The 25,906-nt window shown below is 42.9% G+C and overlaps 1 protein-coding gene across 8 annotated transcripts in view; it reads right to left on the bottom strand.

Moving 5' to 3' along the window:
• Positions 1-1,617: 1,617 nt before the first annotated feature.
• POU6F2 (POU class 6 homeobox 2) overlaps positions 1,618-25,906 on the bottom strand; it is a 459,108-nt gene continuing 434,819 nt past the window's right edge. For 6 of the 8 annotated variants that reach the window (XM_070615457.1, XM_070615454.1, XM_070615451.1 and 3 more), the window contains 3 exons: positions 17,840-18,008; positions 8,695-8,863; positions 1,618-5,270 (listed from right to left, as the gene is read on the bottom strand). In XM_070615457.1, the coding sequence (XP_070471558.1) occupies positions 4,766-5,270; positions 8,695-8,863; positions 17,840-18,008 (843 nt within the window). In that variant the 3' untranslated portion in view covers positions 1,618-4,765. The remainder of the gene's footprint in view (positions 5,271-8,694; positions 8,864-17,839; positions 18,009-25,906) is intronic. The other 2 variants (XM_070615458.1, XM_070615459.1) reach the window with 1 other exon arrangement.

Below are 25,906 nucleotides of genomic sequence, written 5' to 3'. Positions count from 1 at the left end.
AAAGGTCACTAAAAGTGTGCAGATTGTGATCTAATTTTTAAAAAAATTTTACTGTTTTTTTTAGCAAGGTGTTCTTGTCTTCCTTTTGAATTAGTAAATTCTATAACAGCATTAACTCACCCCTCCTACTCACACTAAACTTCAAGCAGGAGCATATTTTAAATGCCTAAATTTTCCAGAACATGCCATGACAGGCATTGTTTAAGAGCTGCAAAACCTCTTTCCCAGCAGAATTCTCTAGAACCCTTGGGCACAGCTGGTGTTAGTAGTAGACTGTGGTGGCTCTGGGTTTTGTCTGCCTACCATGGTTTCTCATCTTCTGTCTTCTGGTTCTTATGGAGACTTCCTCCTTCATCCTTGTGGTCCTGTGGGATTATCATGAGGCCCTACCCCTCCCCCCACAGACAAGGGTGGCCCTGTGACCCTGAGTGGCCCACTCAAGGTACATCATCCCCCAATACAGTGCCTAGTCTAGAGACAGGCACATGACTCAACGTCTGCGGTCTCTGTCGGAGAAGGAAGCCAAGCAGGACAGGCTGATGACATTCTTGGAACCACAGTATCCAGCTGTGCTTGAGGTCCACAAAAGGACTTCCCAGCTAAGTCAAACAGCAGAGTCTCTTTGTTTAAGTGAGTTTGAGTTGGATTTCTGTAACTTCCAACCACAGGAGTCCTAATTCATATAGTATTTCGATTGAAAGTTGAAATAATCATGATGTTAATCAGTCTGTCTTGAACCCCTTCCTTTTCTTAACTTTAGGGATTGTAACATATGCTATTTACATGCTTCCAATTTAAATGACGTACCTGAGTTGAAGACACGCTTAGCCTAGAAGCTCATGTCAAACAATTCTTTATTTTTTATGGTATAAATTAAAAGTGACAGATCCGAAGCTGTTAAGAAATACACAAAGTGCAGCTTTACTGACCATACAGATATTGCTCTAGATTAAGTACAGTTTTGTCAGTTTTTTTTTTTTTTTTTAACGTTAAGCAAACTGTGCAGATAAATCAGCTTTGGTTTCAATGTCAGAGCAAGTAAGGAGCTTTTAAATATCCAGTTTGGCTTCTTGGTCACAAGTCCATCATGTCAACTTCTCGTCATGATGAGTTTTTCGAAACAACCCAGTCCGTTTTCCTGCCCTCCTTCCTGCTGCCCACTCTGAGCACAGAGCAGCAGCTTTTTGCGGGGCCTCATCAGTGACCCTGGTGACCAGTCGAGATCACAGCACGTAGGATAAAAAAAAAACCACTTTTTTAACAACAAATCAACAAATGTGCCTCACATAATTTCAAGTTGAAGACGAGCAAATTACATGACAAAAAGCTTATTACAAAATGTTATCCAAACAGATTTTACAGTCAAACATTGAAATGAAAATCAATTTCCTTTTTCTCCATTTTTTTAAGCTTGGTCATTAACTGGGTACAAGTAGAGTGCTGAGGTAAAACACTGATGAACAGTTTGTATTTCCTTTTTTTTTTTTTCTTAAAATAGGAACAGTGTAGTATTGCGAGATTGTCAGCAACATTTAGCCATATCTATACAATGTGCATATACCTACAAACATTGAGCTTTGGTCCAGCGTAGAGAAGATGAGCAAAGGCATTTTACAATTTCTTTTTGGTTATAGCTTGAGTTCTTTGATACGCCTCTACTTGGTTTTTTTTTTCCTAGCTCCTTTTGCTTTTTTGTTCTCTCTTTTGTGGTATGTGAGAGTGTGTGTTTGTGTGTATGTGTATGTGTATTCGTGTGATGACAACATAAAGAAACTAAACTCTGGCAATGCAATTAAAACTCTCAACGGTTCAAAATTAGTTTGGGTTGAAAAAGGGAAAAAAACCCCACAAACGGGTGTAAAATATAACATCAGTCATTTTTCTTTTTCATCAAACAATGAAGAAAATGAAGATGACAATAATTTACAAACATGTAAAAAAAATAGTGAAGCTTGAAATACAATCACGTATGCCCAAAGTGGCTTTTATTTTTTGTTTGTGGCAGCCTTAACCTTCAGTTCACAGAAACATAAAAGACACTTAAATACTATTGGCATGTGAAGTTGTTCACAAGTGGAAATAAGAAATGTCATAACAAAATCAAGCAATAGTTGTGGTCCCGAAGACTTACGAGTTACATAGTATAATTTATATTCCTAAGAATCTGTTCAGGCACCTTTTTTATGCCTTGTAGCAAAAAATTTATCTGTAAAAAATTAATATAAGAAGCATTACAACACCTTATAAATAATTTATAAAACAATACAAAATTATAAAACTATAAAAAAAATCACTGCACATGAATGATTTTACGACTGTGGGATGAATATCTTTCTTTTATTCCACTCAGGAAGATTCCTTTTATTTTGCATTTTCACTGTCCTAGTTACACCTTCCCAATTATAGATCTCCGAACGGAGCAGGCCTTATGTAACTGCTGTTGGCATATGTTTAAACATTTAGCATCCATCATATGTTATCTTGTTAACTTCTCTTCTTGGGGAGCTTTTCTTGATGGAATTTGGAGCAGGTCCCAGGAGAACAGAAAATCCGTTTAATCAATATAGTCTTGGGTTTCTGGGTTGTTGGTCTTTGTGCAGTTTTTGAGGTGGCAAAATGAGTACCACGACGTCCTTGGCATTGAAGGTCAAATTAGCTGTGGTCCAATTAGCATCAGACTTCAAAATGGAAACACCTTTACAAGCGACTGGTTCCACTTCCAGGATTTCTTTTAGAGTTTCCTTGCTGGTGGTCTCCTCATTGCTGCAGGAATCATCTGGAAGGTGGGAACAAGCATCCCCTTGCACTGACACAACCAGCAAAGAGGCCGACAGAGGAAGAAACCCAAACCCCCATGGCGGAGGGAGTGTGTTAGCAGAAGAAGATGGTGTTTCCAATCAGTTGGGCAACTTGAGGTTTTTTTCTTCCACAATTTACTTCTAGATGGTACATGAGCATGATTATTAATTAATTATTCAGGAATATTTACATTTCGACAGCAGGCAAATGGACGGTTCTCTTTGCCTGTTCCTTTAATTGAGCCCCTTTGCCTGTACCTGGGGGAAGCATCCACCACAGGTGTCAAGTGCTCACCTGCACAGCCATTCTCCATCTTGGCTTTTCTTTCTGGCTTATTAGGCTATTTTGGCCCACAGATCTTCTAAGTGGGTTACTTTGAAAAACGAAATAACCCCCTAGCTCTGATAGTGAAGGCTATTGTGATGTGTTAGATACGCCACTTCTAGATTTTTCCTTCTAATGGAGGCACTTCATTGTTAAAACTTCCTTTTCCCTCCAGAACCCAGCCCCCTATTCCAACTGTTTAAATTTATCTGCCAACTTTCTGCTCCATTTCTAGGTCCCAAGAACAATTGTTCCCCCCTGAAAAAGGTCTGCTATTGGAATGAAAGCAGTAGCAGAAAAGATTTACAGGACACATGATGGCCTTGAACGCTCCTGTCGCTACCCCTTTCCTTTTGGTCTGTTCTCTTCGTGTGTGTGTGTGTATATGAGTGTGTGCATGCTATGTGTGTCTTTTGACTGAAATCTTGAGACATTTCTTTGGCTATCAGACTTCTGAGAGAAATTGCTTTGCACAGAAGCATAACATAGATGTAAGTATCGAACCAAATGTGCAGCTTATGTTTATATTACAAAATTAGTTTTGGTCAGCTCTCCATGTACGTGGCCAACAGACTGAGAAAAATCCCATGATCTGGCGTGGACAGTGAGCACAATTACAGCTTATGCCAGTGTTGACAGATCATCGAGCAAAGCCCTAGTTATTTTGGAGTCTCTCCTACATTTCACTGGGATGTGAGTGGAAAACACGCCCGTTCCCACTCCGTGGCCTTCCTGCAGACCCCGGAGGCCACGCACGAGGGAGACGGAAAAAACGGAGGAAAAAAAGAGAAATGCGAGCTCCGTTTTCTTTTCTCAAACCCACAAGTCATAGTGAGAAGAAAGCAATGAACGCTTTGGCACACAGATCCAGGATGCCCCCCCTCAAAACAAAGAAAAAAAATAAGAACCCTGTCACCCCAAATAAAAACCAACAGTGAGCCTCATAGAATGGCTTCAACAATGGCGGCCACCCCACAGGTGGTGACAATAGATGGGGAAAGACGGGAGAAATCAGGCTTCCTATGATTTCGTTAAGTACAAACGTAAAAATCTGTAACACAACTTTACACGCAGAGTAGACTAACGGTGGTGTTTGCAATGCCATGTTTCTGACTTTGGTTAATACGTTTCATAGTGAATTAGCACTTAGAACCTGAAAAAATGCGGTCCCTCCTCCAGGTGGCAGGCTTGTATTTGCTTTGATCAGATCAAAGTTTTTGTGTTGTTGTCGATTGTTCTTTTTGGTTTAGTTGTTTTTCTTTTCCCTTAAAATGTGTTCACATTTTCATAATACACAGAAAAAAGTATGTGGTTATTTGGTTTGCTTTAAGTCCCTTAAAAAACTGGCTTTGGGGAGACAGGTGGCGGAGGCTACTATTCTTAGCACACGCCTGCAGGGTGTGTATTCTGTGTTTAAAAATTTTCAAAAAAATTTTTTTTTCTTTTTGGAAAACCAACGGACACGTATAAACCACCCTGTCCACTTGGTTGTTTTCTTAGTCTTTTTCTTACAAGGGTGATGACTGGGGCTGTTTGTAAATTTTACTTTAAATTTAATTTTTTTTTTTCTTTTTCTGGTGGAGTCCCGGGCCAGAGTTGAGTTTCTGCGGATTTTCGCTTTTGCTTCTGGGTGGGCATCTCTTTAGGAGTTTTCTTCCAGAGAGTCTGTTAAGGGCTCCAGAGGGACCGCCGTGGCTGGCTCGTGCTGTTTTAAGCGTTTAATTGTGTTCTTCAGGGCTTGCCTCTTATTGCAGAACCAAACTCTAACTACCTCCCGGTCATAGTTCAGCTTCTCGGCAATTTCGGTCATTTCCTGCCCAGAGGGGTGTGTGTTCTTCTCAAAGTGGGCATTGAGGATCTCAAGGGCCTGGGGGGTGAAAGACGTGCGCCGTTTGCGCTTTTTGGACGGTTCGCTCCCGATAAACTCGGTCAGGTTCTGCATGCCTGCTCGATGGCGGGCCTCAGCCTCAGCCATCCACCGCTCAAGCACCGGCTTGATCTTCTGGGCACTTTTAGGGGTGATGTCCAGCTTTTCAAACCTGGCAGGATACAAAAGGCCAGGGTTCAGTTTGGCTGTCAGACTGCTAGCTATAGTGTTCTCTTGGGCTTCCTGTGGTAGGAAAAAGTGGCTTCTCAGGATGGTGTGTCTGGGGGGAAAATTGAGAAAGAACAGTCTTACACTGAGTCCTCTGCCAGGGTGGGCCTCCTGCCTGCCTGCCTGACTGACTGGCAGAGCGAATTCACTCCAGATTAACAGCCAGCTGCAAGGTAGCCACCCGCACAAGCCAGCGCCCACCGTCCCCGCATGCTCCATGCCCCTGCATGCAGCCCGAGCACCCACTCACGCCCACCCACACACACAAGGAAAGAGGGAGGCAGCAGGACACACGAGCCGTCACGATGGCAACAAAAACAACTCGCAGATCTTTTTCCCGTAAACTCTTGAGATCTAAGCTTTTATTTTAATCAGACCGGCACCATTTCCCCAATGTTCAGAATCCTTAAGGCAGAAATTAACACCAGAAAGTGACATCAAAGACAACAGCTGTCATGTTCTTCCACTTAAAGTGATTCTTTTTTATGCTTTACATTTGTTTTTCCCTTAAATTCCTCCCATTGACTTGGTTAGGAAAATGCTACATCTATTATCATAGGCGGGGATGGCAACTGGGACAAATTTCTTTTACGGCTCTCCTTTCATCTCTGTTTTGTGTCTCCTTTTAATTTCTCTTCCTCTCTTTCTATTTCTCTCCCTCTCTCTCTCTTTTCTCTCTCTCTCTTTCTCTTTCTCTCTCTGGTAACAAACAATTTTCACCATATGTCAGTTAACAACATGCCCTCTTTTCAGGTAAAACATAGCCCATTGCTAGTTTACTGTTGGACTCAAACAGCTGGACTCATTGTAATTACTGTGAACACCCCTCTCCTCGGATGTGCTACGGCCACCTCATGCCTTCCAAACGCCGTCCAGTGTAATGGTGTATTTTTGCACCAGGGCATCAAGCTGTGTTTAATGTGTGATATCTGCAAACTGTACTTGAATGATATCATTTTCTGTAAATGAGGTCTTCTAGATATCAATTGCCATCAGCAATTCTTTGCTACTCTGACTTAAAAAAATATGAAGCATCTTGGACAAAATTATATAGAATGTTTTAAGAGGTCATCCTGGTACGAAATTCAGACTTACTCTCAGTGAAATACAGAAAGGTACCAATTCCTTTTATTCGTTTGTTTGTTTATGCTAAATCCAAATTCACAACCCTCCAGCATGGCGACTTTGGACGCAGGGAATTTTCCCCTCTCTTTTAAAGTTCAGCGCTGTTGAAAAACAGCCATCTGTCTGCGCAGTGCCCCTTGTTACAACGGTCTGTTCTCATAGAGCCAAAATGAACCTGCTTCAGTTAGAATATGTTTTATAAGGATTCTTGCAAAAGGACACAAAAGTCTAGGCTTTGTTTCTGTGGCACAATCTTATTTTTGGCACTGCATTTTAGATACCTTCTGTTGTGATGCACAGTGCAAATAGTGTCAAATTTTGATGTGATTCCCATGGCGTTCCCTCCCATGTATAGTTCAAGGAGTTGTTTATTTTCTAAAAACCCAATTTCTAGTACTGCTCAAAGAGGGAAGAAGCACCTTTTGCTTTTAATAGAAAATAAACTAATCATTTAATGTCATTTAAGGAGCTTGGCACTTGTGCCAAGCTCCCTCGAAGCTCTCTTATTGTCATGTTAATTTGCCACACACCACATTTTGCCATCATTCACCATAAAAGCCCCAAAGCTGAAACTCTTGATGGCATGACAGCAGGCTTTACAGTGCCATGGCATGGGGGGGTGAGAGGGGCGGTGCACCAAGCTGGTGATGGGGTGTCCAGCGTGTTGGCGGTGCGTTTCCTCTGTGTCTCTGATAAGGAGGGACTGGTCAAATGCAGAATCCTTCCTGCCCTTTAAATTAATTTGAATTGCTCTGATGTCAGGTCTCGGTCTCTTTCAAGACTTTCTTTCTGTTTCTTGGTAGTTAGCTCCTAAACCTATCTCATGGAAACCCTAGAAGCCAGAGAAAGACCAAAAAGTCAAGGCATCTGATGTGTTCTATTATATGGAGAATTCCCGAGGTTTCTTTTCATTTCAGCCATAGCTTTTTTGGCTTTGCCTGGGGGAGACTTTAGAAATCAACATATTTGATTGGGAATGCCCAAGAAGCAGTGAGTGTATTAGCAAAAACATTAGATGGCACTTAAACCAGTAAAAGGAAATCACATATTAGGACTAAAAATAAGCCAAAGAGGACTTTAGCCACAACAACAAATTGACACCAACTTAAAAACCTGTGGCTGCCTTTATCACGAGGCTGTCGAGATGAAACAAAATTAACGTTCCCCTACAGGGAGCCGCCGTATTCACATCATTGATGCTGCTGGTTAGTGTTGATGCTTCTGTACATGTTGTTTGGAATATACAAGCCCTGAAACAAATTTCTCAGCAGTAGTATCCTTGTGTAGACTGAATAAAGGTTATTTTCTACAGGGAGGTATCTTATAAGAAAAAACAGTAGGGGAGGCCATAGAAGTGAGAGGATCCTATGGCGCTTTTTGTATTTAGCAACAATCAATGGGTTTTATGGAAAATCATTGAGCAAAATGTGAGCTGCAAGCTACTACCCCATACTGATGTTATTTATAACCTTAGTCTTAAACTGCGGGAAAAGTACACTTCCGTCCTTTGGGGAATACATTAAAAGTATAAAGAGCAGATAAAAAGACAGCATTTCATGGATCACCAAGAACAAAAATCCACTTAAATGAGTTTAGAGTTGGTTTCTTGGCTTTTCCTGATGGAGGAGGACTCATAAGGCAGTGCCCAAGAGGAAAAAGCTGTTCCCGAAGTGCCTTTGTTACCTCATGCATAAACATAGGATTAGTGCAACACACACATGCATGCGCGGGGTCGGCTGCTGGCGGCTTGACCCAGATCAACTGGAACACAACCAAGGCTGGATTCTGTCATTTATTTATTTAATTTGGGGGGTGAGGGCGGGGGCAAGGTTAGGCCAGATTCTCACTACTCTCTTCTGAGCCATGTAAAAGCAGTTGTTTCTTGCAAGTTAAAACATTCCTTTGAGGTCACAAGATGTCTAATTATCTTTTTAAGGCGTGTTTTCTTGGAAAATCCTGTAGCCATCCCTGGGTAGAAATGGTGGCAGCGTTAATACCAACTGGGACTGGCAGCTTTACAGGTTTTGCTCAGGATCCCAATTTGTAGACAGGAGACAGTGGCTCTAAGCTGCCTAGGAGGGCGGGTCCAGAAGGAAGTCTCTGGCCTAGGGTGGTGTTATTTCCAATGAGACCGCCTTGGAAGTTCTCTGTGAGTTGACAGGAGTTATCAAGCCAGCCCCCAAATCTGCTTGAGTACCTTTATTTCCATCAATATCACCAATTTCCACAGATAGCTACCCCAAACTTTGTTCCCGCACTCTGCGCCTCCAGCTTTGCCCACCCAGAGAAGAAAGCTGAGCCTCGAGGACAAACAAGGCCCAGGCCGGCCAGGAGAGGTGACAGCATGTTACCTGCAGATGGCTGACTGGCTGTACGCGGGGCCCTCTGTAGCACTGAGAGCCTGTCCCACCTGAGTCTGCGTCAGGCCAAGGGACAGGCGCCGGATTTTAAAAGCTTTGGCAAATTCTCGGATCTCCTCCAGATTAACCCCATCCACCTCACCCGCTGCCGTTTGAGGATCTGTGGAGATGTTTTTAAAAATAGGATCAATACGTCAACACACATCTGAGTAATATCTGCTTACCACCATTTATAAGAAAGCGGCTCTTTTTAATAGCAGAGCGGTGGGGAAACAACATTGCGGAAGGTTCTCTTTGTCTCCTAGCAGAGGCACCCAAGCCCCCATTCTCAACTTATTACACCTCCACAAATCATTCTTCAAGATATTTCTATCCCACATAAAACCACATGTAGCTCACACTGCCATTTCCACAGTACAAGAGCATGTTCCTTAGGGCTTAGCAAATAACAGCCCATGCGCGAGGCCTCCTGCTATGGGGCATGCAACTCCATTTTGCCCATCAGCATTTTCAAACATTGTGCAAAAATACAAAAATGGAAAGCTTTTGATTTGAAATGTCTTAATTGGACTCTTTAGTGCTGAAAACTGCCCTTGAAGAAAACAGTATTTTGTGTTTTTCTTTTATCCGCTCAGCAATGCGGCAGGGCTAACAGATGTAATGTTGCCTAATTTCTTAGGTGCACATTCGTCCCTCAGAAGAGCGTGCTTATGAAGTGGTGGGAATAATATTGTCTTTTTTTCCCCTTGATAGCAGTTTACTGACACAGATGCCTTTGTCCCCGGAAAGGGCACATCATAAAAAATGCCTACCGCAGGAAAGCTCCTTTGGTGCTGGATAACGCGGTCAATTTAGGACTTATCAAGGGAAATGACACAACAGCTGGAGAATGAAACTCCCCCCCCGTTTGGCTACTGATCCCTGGCTAAATGAAAGCTACACCAAGCAGGAGACAGCATGGGTTGGGGATGGTGGAAGATTTCAAAGTGCTGCTCGATCCTGCCTGGAGCGAAGCCATTCTCCCCTCGAGCTGACTCTATTGTTCTTTACCTCACTCCTGACTTAGGGGAAAAGTTTTCTCTTCCTCTTTCTGCACAATGACCCATCAATTTCAGTAAATTCAAGGACTTGTCTAAGGACTGTGGTGGACTGTATTACTCTTCTGGGCTCAGGGCTAGAGAAACTCCTGTAATCATGAAAAGAAAGAAACGTTCACATCCCAACAGCCAATCTTTTAAGGACTTTTAAATAAAGATGTTAACATCTGTGGGGTCTTGGAGCTTCATGTATAGATTCTCTCATTATGGGAGAAAAGGACTCTGTTAATAGAATCAAGAATACAGGTGTACATTGTACCTTTATCTTCATATTAAAAAAAGGTCTTATGAATTTTTACACGTCAATAGTCAGAATTGTGTTGAGGAAATTTTAAACAGTGGTACAACCACAGCAAGCAGTCTGTAAGTATTTCGTAAGTGAGTCCTGGGAGTCCTAATGAGTGGAGAGAGGGGACAAGAGAAATAGCAGAGGAGTTCCAGCCCCTACGGGGTTAACAGTCTATAAGGGGTTGGGGCCCAATACTGTGAATGAGAAACAGCTACAGGAAAAATACCAAGCAGACTATAATCAAGAAATAATGGTGAGACACCCACACAGGAATTTATGGAGAAGGGAGAGGTGACAGGATTCTTCGGGGTCTTACCCAATGGGCAGCTTGCAGAGAATGGACGGGCCATATTCCGGCCGGTGGGAGCCCAGTGCAGACAGGCACAGATGCAGCGGGGAGTGGAGCACTGTGAGGGCCTGCGAGGGTTTTTGTAGGGTGGGGTGAGGAGTGCGTGCTAGGAGTGGTGACTATTTCGGTGAAGGTCATTGAGAATCTGTGTCCATGGGCGGAGGCAGAGGTTGACTGTCAAACTGGTTTGGCTGTTAAGTTTAATGAAAACCCTGCTTTTTCTCCCCAAATTTCCCCAGATGGCTGGCAACACTGGTTAATTAAAGGCTTGTTTGGGTCATCCCTGGTGGAGGCTGCCTTCCAGATCTGAAATCCCACCAGCACAGCAGCCTGAAGCCACTTGAAGGGTTTGCTAAGGATTCTAGGAGGTCACGTCGTCGCACACAGCGGGCTTGAGCCCCTTCCCACGTTTATTCCTTTAAAACTTTCTAAAGCAGAAGTTGCAAATGAGCAGTTTGAAAGTAAAACTCAGCTTTCCTAGAGCTTACACATTTTTTTGAATTACTCATCAACGTTTCAACACTGGGAGATTTCTACAGAGAAATCTAGATTTTTCATGTTCCTTTGAAATGTTAGAAGATTTGGCTATGCGGCGTCTACATCTGCATTCGGGAACAATCAGTCACTGGGGCTGACTCTGGCTGCCCCTTCAGCTCCCCAGGCCCTCGTCTCCAGCCCTCCTCAGACTTTGCCGAGTCTGTTTTGTGACCCGCATTCAGAGCAGGCATTCCCAAGGGGGCGAAATTGGTTCTGGGATGGTGGGGAAAGGTGTAGCTAGTACAATGTTGTGGTCCCCCAAAGGGCCACAGTACATAACAGTACATAAACAGAACAGATGTACAGTATATCTGTGGTGTTAACATTTCACGGCAGAAGAAGGGCAATTAGAATAAAAAAATCTAAAAACGCACTTTGGTGGGGGTGGAGGAAGGTGGGAGGAGGGCAATGATAAAATAATAGTTGAAACACTCTGGTTTAGAACAGAGAGGGACACCTGGCACAGCGGAAGAGCCCTGGCCTCTCTCCAAGAGAGAGCGAAGAGGCGCTTGGCAGACTGACAAGTGTGGTCAGCGGAGGGTCGAAACTGAGGGTGAAAAAAATGGAAGCCAGAGACATTCCTTGTAAGAATATGGCTTTTAGGATGGTGGTTTTCTTAATTTGACAGGTGTAAGAGTCACCTGGTGGAGCCCAGGGAGGTCCATTTTTAACAAGTACCACAGGCGACTGGGATGCAGGGGCTCCTCTGACCCCACTTCCAGAAGCCTTCCCTATGGCTCTGGCCTGACCGAGGCTGGGCATGGCATCCTCTGCATGACCTGTCTTTTCTCGACCCATTACCACCGTTATCTTCCAAGTTTCACTACACAGAAAGCCTGCTCTACTGCCGGGGTAACACTGACAGGCTAGAAAGGCCCCGTGAGGGCAGGCACCCATCCTTGCCCTTCGACCTCCCCCAGCACCACCATTTATGGCAAGTGGCCAACATGTGGGTGTCAGTGAGCTGGGGTGACCAGTGTCGTTTGCGTTGAGGGGGAGTCTTTCTCTGAGCAAAGCTAAGTAGCCCCTATGGGAAGTAAATTTGTTGCCTTATATTCGCCTCATCTCTAGATCAGGCGGAATCAATTGAGTTTACCAGCCTGGGAGGGGTGGGGCTTTAATCTGGAAGGATTTCCGTGGTCTGCCCCATCCCAGGGTTTGTGCTGCCACCAGATTCCACAGTGCCGTACTGGGCAGGGTTACAACTTGGGTTGCAATTGTATGTAAATCTGTTCTGATTTCTTTCTCCTCCCCAGCTGCCTTTATTGTTTCTGTCCTTACTAGTTCCTTCAGACTGGTAACTAAACCTGTGTGTGTGTGTGTGCAGGTTGCTTTTTGTCAGCTCACTGACAAGAACCAGACCTGACGAGAAAGCTGTGGACTCTTACCCACATGCACTCAGCAGTGTGCTTGTCGAACTTTCGCTCTCAAGCTCAGAAAGGTGGGCGCCTGCCCCCCTGAGCCTCGTGTCTTCTCTGAGGCCCCAAACAAGCCTTCATTACAACCGAGAAGCTGAATTCCTCCTTCCTCATGCATTTCCCACTGTTGTCTTTTTCCCAGTTCTATTTTTAGAGCTGATAAGATAGGAATTCTTGGGAAATTTTAAAGAGGGTGATGGTCTATTGGACAAAGGCCGAGGGAGGGGAAATCAGTGTCTGTTTGTTTGTGCAATTTGTTGATTGCCAGAGATGAGCTGCCCGGCTCTCTTTATATTAGCGTTCTTATCCGTAAAGTCAGATGGCAAAATGTATTAGCACGGTTTTGCTCCATGAGTCCCAAGACTACAGAAGTCTGTCCATCCAAAGAAGGGGCCCACCTGTGGACAAATATTAGTTTTACCCTGATTACAACATGTGGGACTTGCCTTCACGCATTGGGAACATTCATCAGATGGTGTCTGTAAGATATTTTGAATCAAAAAAGATGCTTTTTTTTTTTTTTTTTTTGATCCTGGAGTTTCTGCCTTAAACTCTTGAGGATTTTTCCCTCTGTTGGCACAGTCCCCTGCCTTAAGGGATGTATGGTTTTCTGGTTGAGGAGGAGAAAGAAGAGGTGAATGTGGTAAGGGGAAGCTTCTCTGCACTGTCACTTAGTTGTCAACGTACCCCAGAGGTTGAATTTCCACCTTGGGATATGTCAATCTGGCTTTCCGCCATCCACTCTCCTGGTTCCAAGGAGGTTGGGTCAATCTCAAGGATGAATCTGAGGCCACCTGGATGGGCACCTCAAAGGAAGCCCACAAAGTCCCCACAGGGTGGATCCAGCACCTTTAATGATCTCTAGGGCAACCCAGTCTGGGGTTTCTCTGCCCTGAGGAGGACGAGGTGCCTTTATAGAAGCACCAGATTAAGTCAGCCCAATATATTAAGTACAGGGTCAGAAAGCAGTAACAATGGCTGCCAGGGGCCATGCTGAGTCTGACCATTGCTAGAGCAGCCAGAAGATGAACCTATGTAGGGATTAACTAACCTGGAGATTTAGACTAAACTGGCATTAAGAATTGGCAGTGACTCCTAAGTGTAAAGATGATGTTTCCCAAATCAAATCTGGAATGCGTGGACTGGGAAGTAAGAGGATTTTTATGGGAGCTGGTTGCGTGGTCACTGGGCCCAGACTGAATTGAGTGCTCAGGACGGATCAGCACAGATGTTTTGTTTTATTTTTAAAATTTAGCTCCTTCCAACTGTTAGTCTGAGTATCAGTGTAAGGGCTTGCTAAATGGCTGGAACAGTCACCATCCATCAACGTCATCCTCCTGAAACCTCTGCTGTGCGATTGTTATGGAAGAAATATGCATCTTCAAAGAAGCTGCCAAGTATGAATTAACTGCCTTATGTAAACATCCATCTGCTTTTTAGTGCTATTCTCACAGCAAATAATGAGCATATTTACCAAATATTTCTGAGAAATAAGAAACCATTTGGAAACATGCAATGCAGTTTGGGACTGACTTGCAATACGGTGACTTCACTGGGTTGTGGAAACTGGTGTGAACTGTGATCATGTGTCGTAAGCCATCACCAGCATCCTTATGTTCACTTTACAGTTTTGGATCTTGCGGTATTAGCCATCAGTCCTTTGCTGTCTAAGAATCAAGTTTACAGGCCAAGGGTTTAAAAAAAGTGTGCTGAAAAACCGAAAACAAAACAAACCCAGCGAACAATAAAAAATCCCCAAACTACCTATTTTTAAACAGTACTGTATAAATCTTAAGTCAAATTAGGACATTTGTCAAGTCATTTGTTTGACTCCTCTAGACTTTCCAGAAGCCCTGATTATAGAAGCTACAGCTTCCTCTGATGACTGTGGAGGCGGAGCAAGGGTTACCCAGAGCAGGCTGTGCAGGTGCTATGAAAAGCTACTGTGCAGATGTTCTAACAGTTGTGCACATTGGGTAATTCTGGGCCCAGATATGGTGTTCTTTGAACATTAAGATTCTATTGTGTTCTTTTGCCTGGAATGAGGAAGATTTTTGGACCATCTGCTCACTCTAGTTCATCTGGAACAATGGCAGTTTGCCCAAGGCTAAGGTGAAAGCCTTTGACCTTGGTGTGGGGGGATTCACTGACCAAGATTTTGACCACAGGTTCAAATCCAGTTTGATCTGGTTCAAACTTATGGCCTTGGCCTACTGGAGGGATTTGCTGATCTATTAACCGTCCAACTCAATTCAAGGATTATTTACTCTGGCAAGTCCTGTTCTGTCTCAACCTCCAAAACTGAGATAACCAGATACTGTATTGCCAGAGTCCCTATTCATATGTTGATCACAGCATTTATTTCCCTTTATCTTAACTTGTTTCTTTATTACCAGTTCCCTCAGGGCAGGGACCACATCTTGCTTATTTTTGCTTTGTTAATTTCTATCCTTGCGCCATATACATGGTGTTCAAGAAGTGCTTTGTCTTTCTAAGTTGTCAGCCTCTGAGTAAAACACCCTTTTCCCCCCCTGTAATTTAACTTGCATAACAACTACATCTGAAGTATGGGGTTGGGTCTCCCCACTTTAGCCTGTCTAAAGATTTGGTGAAGTTTAATCTCAGACAAAAATAATTTTAAATGCGTATTTCATGCTTGAATATAACATTTAAAATACGCAAGATGTCTAGTTTTTCTCTTCATATTGGCTCAGAGAAAAGCATATTGTAAGGCATGGGTCTAGGCATTTAAAAAATTATTTGAAGACTAGGTGATTTGATGATATATTTTTGTCATTCAGATTTCGCTGGATAAAATTTATGTGTAAGCATCTCCTCTTTTAAGACAGCTGTGGTGTGTAGGATATGTATGACCCTTTGAAGCAGACTACTTGTGTTATCATCCTGGCCTTGTCACCCAGTAGATTTGTCACACAGGGTGTCACAGTCTCTCAACTAAGACTGAATCTGGTCCCTCTGACGCAAGCTGGTCAAGATGAGTTGTACTTTTCAGAATCCGTTTAACGCGAGCTTCAATATCTGAAAATGAGGATTTATATTATTTTGTTGTGAGTGTTAAAATGAGTAAAATATTGAATGTGCTTTGAAAACCTTACTTTACCCTACTTTCGAAAGCTCAGACAGAGGTTTCTTGGGGTCATCTGCATCAGACAATGCTCCGTGTATTATTCATTCTATAGTTGGGCTTTGAGACAGAAGGGAATTAACTAAACAACATGTTCAAAATCTGTAGCAATGATAGGCCCAGCAATAGGCTTGTGTAAAGTCTGACTCCCGGTGGTCCTGCTAGACGTTTTTGTGTCTGCCAGAGAAGGCTCCTCATTCAGGCTCTGCCTATGAGCTAGGAGCTTCCCGCTTCAAGGACTTGGTAAAGGTGTCTGTCTCTCCCACTTCTTCATATCAAGGGTATGTAATATGGTTCACTCATTATATTCCTAGAACTTAGATGTCTCATTGGCCACTGTACATTTGAAATCCCATCCTGCCCATTAAGTAGCTCTGTTACTAATTTCTGAAAAAGGCAACATTTTCCTTGCTCAGCTAGAGACAAATGGATAGAGAGAACCCAGTCCCATCCATCCATCTGTCTGTCTATCCATCCAACATGTTTTGAGTGTTTACCTTGTGGAAAATTCTGTATTCATGGGGTGGGTCTTATTTTTATTTCATATTTAACTTATTTCTTATGCATGAGATGTTTGATCTTGGTTTCTTTTCTTTCAGGACCAAAGCTTAACAGCTTATCCTAAATTTATGACCTTGCTGCTACATAGAAATAGAGTATTTTGCAGCAACTTATACAGAATATCAAATTGGAACAAAGTTTGAATCTTTTCCTGCAACAACTCTATGAGGAGTTTCTTTATTGGGAAAAATCTGGCTATAATTAAATTCGTTTTAGTCCACGATTTTATTGAAGTAAGACTAGAGTTTCTGGCCCAAATGAGAGGGGTTCTATAGCTAAACAACGTGAAATAAGAGGTCGATGGCAAACTCCTTATGTATCCTGAAACTCTGTTTGATGTTGACTCAGATTTAAGATCAAGAGCATCCAGGCTAGTCAACTGAAGTACTTGGGCATTTTAATATCTTTCCATAACCCTTCATTCTCTTCTCCATCCCGCAAGTATCTTTCTTGCCTGAATTATCCATATAATTGAATATATATGTATACATACACATGTATATGTATAGTGATGCACCGCATAATGACGTTTCGGTCAATGATGGACCACATATATGATGGTGGTCCCATAAGATTAGTACCATATGGCCTAGATGTGTAAGAGGCTGTACTATCTAGGCTTGTGTAAATACACCCTATGATGTTCATACAGTGACAAAATCACATAATGACACATTTCTCAGAACATATCCCCGTCGTTAAGAAACATATGACTGTACATATGTACACATATATATATTCTCTTGGGGGAGGTTGTTCTTGGAGAGGGGGACACGCAACCCTCCATTTTGCTTTGCATTATCATACTTGCCCCGTGGTATGTAAGGATCCCTACTGTCCTTGTTATAACATGACACTTGACCAAACATAGATATTCACGTGTCCTTATTTTATGGCACAGATGCCTGTGCACTGCTTTAGCCCTTAAAACCCATAACCACTGGATTTTTGGTTCCTGGAGAGCTACAATCTATGCACATGTTCTGTGATTTTACATATAAGTAAAAATTATACTAAAGGTGAATAACATTAAATTAGACCACTGTCCCATTCATCTTAACACGTTTCTATTTGCATGAGAGACATATGCTGTCTTCATTTAGGGTCAAATACCATTTCTAAACACTTTATATATATGGCCTACTCAGGGAAATGGACTTGCAGGCTTATTTTATTTTATGAATGGTCGTTCAGAGATTTTCCATTGGATTCCAGCCCATGCAGCTTCCCCCACATGCCACTGGAAGCAGTTCATTGTGCACACACACCCACCCGCCCACAGGCACGCTCTCTTTTATTTCCTCTGACACCTACAAATAGAACGGCAGGGGACTTCAAACACACAGAAAAGCAGCTTGACCTGCCGGCTGAGTGCCTGTTGTTGGGTATTTCAGTTCTGAGCTGGGTGGCTCCCACCCTGCAAGCTGATCAGTTTCTCCCTTCTGAAGTGGCAGGACTGACTCAGCACATCACCAAGCACTGGAGATGGAAACCGGCCCCTCCATGCACTCATCAAGGTGGGCGTGCTTTGGGGGCCTGCTTCCCTGAGGAACTGTCTGGCCCTGGGCGGGCACTTCAGCCCAGTATTGGCCTAGCAGGGCCGGAAGTTCCTCTTTGAAGGGTTGAGAGAACAAAGAGAGGGAGGGTAAGGGAGGGAGGGAGAGAGAGAGAGAAGGGAGGGCATTGCAAACAGGCAACAGGAAGGCCACCTGACTTAACCGAGCCAGAAGGGATACTTACTGCTGACTAACTGGCCCACGCTCAAAGCTGAAGAAGAGGAGGATGAGGAGGAAGAAGAGGAAGCCTGGCGGACGGGACTTTGAGACATGGATGCTTGGCTGTGAGCCAGGTGCAGGAGGCTGCTTTGGGAGGTTGCTTGACCCACTGACGTCTGGGAGGGTTGGTGGAGCTACATGGGGGGGGATGTAAAAAATACACAAATGAATGCAAAATGCGGGGGGAAAGGCCAGGGAACAGAAGTTTCATCTGGGGTTGAATCATTTTATTTCTAAGAATATACACTTCTGAGGAAGAGTGCACACGCTACCCACCAGGCAGGACTTTTTGGTAATATAATATGTTGCTGCTTGCTTGACAGGTATTTGATTAGTACCTTTAAATATAGTATTAATTCCCTACTTGGCTTCCCGGAGCACCCAATTTCCTATATTTCTCGACCACGGCCTGTGGCTGGACTCTTTCTTCCTGTTCATATAATTACAGCACACTTGACAGGCTTCTCAAGTATCTACAGATAAAATATAAAGCTTACAATCAACTCGGAATGCAAAACTAAGTCTTAAAGGTGTAGCTGTGCCCAACCTCTTTGGCTTATGGAACTAGTATTTTTAGGGAAGTTCCAATTTAGTCTGAGAGTATATGGAAACTTTCTGCTCTCTCGGATCAAAGATTCTGGTGGATTACTGTGCAGTTCGGAAAAACGCTCTCTGATATCCTATAGAAAACTGAAAGAGAATTTGGGGCAGTCAAGAAAAAAGTATCCAGCAGGATTTGCAGCTCTCAGTTGTCACTTTCTTCCTCTGTGTTAAGGACTTTCATGCCTTTCCTCCTTTAATTCTCATGTCAGCCTGGGGAGTGGGCTGACCCCTCTTTTGCAAACAAGGAAGCCAAGGCACAGAGGGTTAAAGGATTTTGCTGGTTCATCTGGTAGGTGTGGAGGAGCTGGTCTCCGGCCATATGAGGTCTAACCCTACAGTGCTAGCTTGTAGTCACAAGGCCACAGGTAAGAATTAACTTAAATTTTAAAATTTAGTGTAGCATTATGTCCATTTATTCATGAGTCCTTTCCAGGTTATCGGAGGATTGTTGTTCTGAGAGGTGAGAGGCGCTCAGCTGAGATGAGGAAGAGAGGGGAAAGCGAATGATTGCAGGGGCCAGGTCCACTCGGAGGCCGTGGGAGGGGTCTCTCTCGATGGGTGGGTTGCCCCCCAGAAAGCTGACACAAAGGGCAGCCCCAGACCCTGAACAGGTGCACAATTAGCCTCAGCCATGGCCACCTTTGTTGACTGGATATAGCACTTTCTGGTTGACAAAGTGCTGCCATAGCCCTGTGCACAGAAGTGTAGCAAAGTTTTTATAAGAGGAAGTCAGCCTGGGAGCAGAATCACGTCAGGCCCTGAACTTCGGTGGGACAGCCAACGACCAAACAGGCACCAATCTTTGACCACCTTCTCAGTGTCTGAGAGTCGGCCAGGGATGTTTCAACTTCACATTTGTCACTGCTTCCCCAATGTGTGTGTGTGTGCGCGCGTGTGTGCATGCGTGTGTATTCATTTTTTCATTCAACTTTATTGAGACATAATTTGCACATAGTAAAATAGACCCATTTCAAGCAAACAATTTGATGAGTTTTGTCAGATGAATACATCTGTGAAATCACCATCATAATCAAGACATAGAACCTTCTCATCATTCCATGAAGTTCCCTAATCCCCTTTGCAATCAATCTTCCCCCAGTGTGTGGCCCCAGACAACCACTGCTCCGCTTTTTGTCACAATGGACTTGTTTGGCATGATTCTAGAAACATACAGTATGTACTCTTTTTTCACCTGGCTTTTTTTGGCTGGGATACTGTTTTTGAGATTCATCCATTTTATTGCGTGTATCAGTAGCTCATTCTTTTTTATTGCTGAATAGTATATATGGTATATTTCTATAGTGAATATATCTATATTTATGAACAGATTGTTTATCCATTCATCTATTAATGCACATTTGGGTTATTTCCAGTTTGGGGTTATTATGAATAAAGCATTTAAAACATTTATGTATAAGTCTTTGTGTATACCTGTGTTTTCCTTTCTTTTACGTAAATACCTGGGAGTGAAATTGTAGAGTTACTGGATTATACTCTAAATAGATGTTTAACTTTTTTTTTTTTTTTGGTGAGGAAGATTGGCCTGGAGCTAACATCTGTTGCCAATCTTCCTCTTTTTACTTCAGGAAGATTGTCACTGAGCTAAAATCTGTGCCAATCTTTCTCTGCTTTGTATGTGGGACACTGCCACAGTATGGCTTGATGAGCGATGTGTAGGTCCGTGCCGAGGATCCAAACCTGTGAACTCCAGGTCGCCGAAGCAGAGTATGAGAACTTAACCACTACACCACCAGGCTGGCCTCTAACTTTTTAAGAAACTACGAAACTGATTTCCAAAGTGGTTGTAGCATGTATGAGAATTCCAGCTGTTCCATACCCTTACCAACACTTAGGGTTGTCAGTCTTTTTAATTCCCTAAAGTGTTTTTAACCGTTAATTGACATTTTACCTTCAAACAATTGTTAGTAAGCTGCTACTTTGGAAATGTGCATAAGGAGCTATTTCCTTTATTGGACACTCTTGGCAATGCGTTTTCTCCCTGAATTCACATGATGCCTCTAGGCAGCAGATGTGCCTAGCATAATTATGAGAAGTAAATGATGGGCCTAAGACCACGTGGCCTGTGGAACCTTAGAATCCAGGCTCTCCCTCTGCAGTTCAGGGCTCTTCCCAGGATGCCATGCCGTCCCCCTTCAGAACTGCTTGCAGCTAAGTTCCAAGTGAACATCCTTATTGGTACTCAGCTGTGCTAAGTGGAGACTAGACTGTGAACCCAAGATAGATAGAACCAACATGGAGCTCAAATTAATATGCATCAAGCATATGCCTACAGTAATTAGCCAATCTGCTGTGCACATAATCAACAGTTAAATCCAGTAAATTTTATTCTGTAGGGACACATATCAAAGATTAAATCCATTTTTAATTTGCTTAATAAAATGTGATGGATATTTGCATGTCAGTCTGCCCCCTGGAACTTACTGAGTTGTCCTTCTAATTATTGTTACTTGACACAAGCTTTTCACAGTTTTGAGTTACAGGGTCATGAGTTAGTCTTCAGTTTTACCATTCCGTCAATATTTTATTGGCCCTAGGTGTGGTAAAGTACCATCAAGGAACTGGGTGAGACAATAATCCATTTAAATTTTTCTTCTTCAGACAACTCGGCAAAGAAAAAGCTTACTAGGCTGCAGCCTCACTTAGGAGTCACTAAGCAAGCGAGGGCTTATGCATTAACTCTGCAGGAGAAGAAATTCAAGAGGAAAATAAAATGGTTCTTTTAAGAGCTTGTTCTGTGTCCACACGATCAAAGGGAGAGATGAAACTAAGCTATCTAAGAATCTAAGAAAGATACATTTCTTCCAAAGTAAATAAGCATTTTTTTTTTTTAAGGACATCAGGGTCCTGCTTACCCTCTAAAGTTCAACGAGACAGATCAGAAAAACCAATAAAAATCCTGAAAGGCTCTAACTTGTTAAGAATCAAGATGATATAAGCAGTAACATCTTAATAGAGCCCGTATATCTCATTCCAATTGCCAGTGTAGACATGTATCTGTTGATTCCAGAATCACTTGTAAGCCCAGATAGACTAGCTTATTGCTCATGTCAAAATCATCCCAGAGATTGGCCTCTCTTTTGTAACTCATTCCCACAGAAAAAGAGGACATTAGAGGTACCATTTCTGTTGGCTCCCAGCCCTAAAACTGCAATTCTTTCAGGTAAACTGTAAGAATAGTTGTATCTTTGAGTTTCTTAGTTTAATGATTTTGGTGCATTAATCTTTAGAAATTTTATGCCTAAATATATATATATATATATATGAAAATATGAAAAGGGCTTTAAGCTACTTCATGAAACATTACATTAGAGTGGGCACTAATCTGGTATGACTGGTGTCTTTAAAATAAGAGGAGATTAGGACCTGGATAAGAACAGAGGAAAGACCGAGTGAACACGCAAGTAGAAGACGGGCGTCTGCAAGCCGAAGAGAGAGGCCTCAGAAGAAAGCAATCCTGCCGACACATTGATCTCAGATTTCTAGCCTCCAGAACTGTACAACAATAAATTTCGGTTCTTTAAACCACCTGGTCTGTGGTGCTTTGTTATGGCAGCCCCAGTAGATTAATACAGGCTGAGGGCATGGAGAGTCAAGAAAAAAGGAGAGAGAGAAGGGGCCACCAATGTGAGCCTGCAGCCTCACATTATCCAGAGAAGGAGGGAACCATATCCATCCCATACAGGGAATGAGAAACAGGGACAAACAGGACTCAGAGACTGAAAACACTTCTTGCTGCCTCTCCTAGGCTGACTTCATTGGGTTGTTTGTGTTGGTTGGCACTACCAGGGGTGTTCACTATATTCAACAAAAATAGGTTCAAGTACGAGCACACTTTAAAGACTTGCTCGATTTCCTGTGCCACCGCTCCCCATTTATCTTCCATGGGTAACACAGTTTATCCTTAATAATGTCTTAGTTTCTGGAATAAAACATCTTCTAGTTAAATTCTTGATTGATATAAAAAATAAGTGAGGGTGGCAAGTGTCTTGGAAAATGGAATAACATGCGGAACATACTAGACAAGTTGGAAAAGTGAATGCATATAAACAGTAAAATTCAAATGGGATTAAATTTAGAGAAATTCATTTGGGGAGGAAAAAACTCTCCAAATATGCAAAGACAAAATGGAGGAGATCTGGCCTTTTGCAAATATGTCAGGGAGCCATGATGAACCACGGGCTAGACAGTGCACCATGTGGTGCAATGGAGAATGCGAATATGACAGAGAGGTCTAGCAGAAACAAGAGCACGCAGGATGTCGTGCTCTCCCTCCCTCGCTCCCAGTACTGGCTGGCATTTTTCTGTTTACCGTGTACCTTATAATGCCTTGAAGAGAAATGAAATCAGTGGTTCTCAAGATTTAGTGTTTGGCAGAATCACTTGGAGGGGCCGTTAAAACACAGATTCCTGGGCCCCACCCCGAGAGTTTCTGATGCAGTAGGTCTGGGGTAGTCTCAAGAAGTGCATTTCTAACAAGTTTCCAGGTGATGTTGATGCTGCTGGCTGGGGGACCACACAAGGTTTTGGAAGGAGCTTCTCTTAGAAAAAAGATAAAGAAAGTGGATTTATTATATCTAGACAAGAGAAACCAGAGCCCAGATTTAATAAGAACCTTTAATAATTTGGAGGACATAATGAATGCCTGAGTGTCGTTGGAGAGTTCTTTCTACTGTGGACAGGACAAGAGCACAGGTGTTAGACCGGCTGTAAGATTTAGGGTTATCAGGACAATCGAACTTGAAAAATTTGGGGGACCCGAAACTTGACTTCCAGGGGGGATTTTGGTTATCTTTGTGGAAAGTTGGAAAAAGCAAGGCGGCAGTGATCCTTTTGGCAGAGTTCAGGAGACTTAATGAGTTTTCCTTCTACCTCTCTTCCATGACTCTGAACCATTTCTTCATCCTAAGTAGGAAGAAGAGCCCCGAATGTGAGGCTCTGTTTCAGACACCTCCCGTCTGCAGGGGAGTAAGTATGGCAGAACTGTCCACGGTCACAAGAAAGAGAGCTGACAGCAGTGTCACTCCTGCCAGGCACTGTGAGGACATGAGGAAGTGGGGAGAGTTAGAGTGGGAGCAGGATTCAGGGGAGCTGCCCAGACACAGGCAGGCAAGGCCAAGGTCGTCATAAAGGAAACTTGGGACATGCAACCAGGGCTCAGCAGGGACAATGACAGGAGGGGAGTCAGATTTTATTGCAGAGCAGAAAATGAAGGATTAAATGTAGTTGAGATAATGATGTGGGAGGGGGTTGTGAGAGGAGGGGGTTGACATTCAGAAAAAAGGTCAACAGAGAAGACAGGGCTATGCGGAAGGTCTTTCCAGGTGCTGGCAGGTGCTAATGTGGAACATACTGGAAAATGAGAGAAGACACAGAATGGAAAAGCCACAGAAGGGCCTGAGCTGGATTTCTCTGGAAGCATGGTTCTGGGATGCTGGTGCCCTGGACAGGGAAACACTACAATTCGGCAGCAATTAAATTGAACACAATTGACTAAGCACGCACCACAGGCTGGGTCCTGAACAGCGTTGAATCAGTCTGGTCTTAGGTGTAGACTCCTAATGATAACACAGTTTGGTAAACATGAATGGAGCATGAGGAATGCAGAAATGAGGGAGCAACTCAGGAAAGCTTCCTGGAAGAGGGATCAGGGACAGTGGATCTGGATGCCAAAGGATGCACGAGCAGGAGTTTGCCAGGCAGAGAAGGTGGGAAAGCCATTCCAGGATAGGGGCACAGAATGTGCAGAGAGCATGCGCCCTGTCAGCTGGGCTTGGCAGGGAGTGACGAGGGGACACCAGAGAGGTGACACGCCCAGATGCACAGCTGGAAGGTCAAAGGACTGTTTTGTATTGGGGTCACTGAGATACATATCATCCACTTAGGAAAACACCCTATACTATTTTAGGTCCCTTGTGGATGGAAATATCTCATTTACATCTCATTCTGGGTGGCTTCAAGAAAAAATTGAGAGCCAATTCAGGCAAGGACAGGGAGAGGAAGTTGAGTTGTAAAAATGGTAAATCAGTACATTTTTGTATGAAAAAATAATGGTTGGAAGTGGATCATCACGTGGCATTTTAGAGAGCTAATGTAAATAAACCACCTTCCTTTGGGCTTCCTATTAGCACCAAAATTACTTTTGGAAAAAAATCGAGTGCCTTCATGGATGATAGTCTTCAAGTATAATAGCTACGGTATTTAAGTTCTGAAAAGTTTCAATGCTTTGATTTTATGAATTGCAATATATTTCCTTTCAAATGTCCCTACCCTCTTAATGACACTAAAAACTCTGGCTAACTTTTGTTGGGATTCAGTCAATGGAAGAATAAATATACACAAAAATGATGTTTATGCCATTTATGAGGAAATCATTAATTCACAGTCACAGGACAGTAATAAGGCAAACTGGGAGGATCTGGGGCCCTCTGACTTTGGCAGGGAGCTCACCATAACCCACAGCAGCCGAATCCCAGGGAGGGAACAGAAGATTATTCTTGAGCTCCACCAAATATTTCTGTAGTAAGTAATTTTTTTTGTGCTCAAAAAGATGCTTCTCTCTCTCTCTTTTTTGTCTAGTCTTTTTCTGACTTATTTTCTTGCATTGCTCACCAAGGATCTCTGATGTGATACTGCGGAAGTCATATCTAGGCCATCAGATCCTGGTGTATTTTTTTTTTTAATATTGTTTGTATTTCAGATGATAACTTTGCAGGTGCTCAATCTTTCATCACGGGAATAAATCATCATCAAGAGTAGTTGACACTCTGCTCTTAGATTTTATTCAGGCTCTTTTCATTAATGATAGGCAGATGTAAAAGTTGAATTAAATATGTGATTATTTTTGCTAGGTTAAAGCAAATCCCCTCAGGACGTCTGGTCTGAGAGCTCCGTACGTCACTCCGCGAAAGTGGACTTCCTTCTGAGTGTGGCTTAGGGAACTCTCTGTCCTGTAATTTATGACCTATTTTACTGTTGGAACTATGCTCTCGTGAGATCGAGCATTCATCATAAATCACATGAAAAAATAAATTGAGAAACTTCTCTACTGTACCATAGAAATCCTTTATTTTTTAGTGCTTGTCCATGTTATATTTCTTCAATGTAAAGGATAATATTTAAAGAAAAAGCTGAAGACCACTATCCTTATACCTCTAGCTCCGAGCTTTTTACTTTTGACTCTGGGCATTTTATGATCTGCTATCCTCAGAATCACAGCTTTTATATCCCGGACTCAGACTTGTGCATCTCCTGTCGATTCACCCAACTTGTTAACTTTACTACTCGTTCCAAGGTGTTTCAACTAGAGCTGATGCCAAGAAATAGTAATAGTCATTCATCTATTTCCAACACTTCCCTGATATTTCTGACCAGGTTCACCATCGGTTCCCTTGATCTTTCTGGGACGAGG

The sequence above is a fragment of the Equus przewalskii genome, chromosome 4 (genome assembly GCF_037783145.1).
Source record: "Equus przewalskii isolate Varuska chromosome 4, EquPr2, whole genome shotgun sequence".
NCBI classification, from domain to species: domain Eukaryota; kingdom Metazoa; phylum Chordata; class Mammalia; order Perissodactyla; family Equidae; genus Equus; species Equus przewalskii.
Note: the sequence above shows the minus strand (reverse complement) of the source record. Positions and strands in the feature narration are given on the sequence as shown.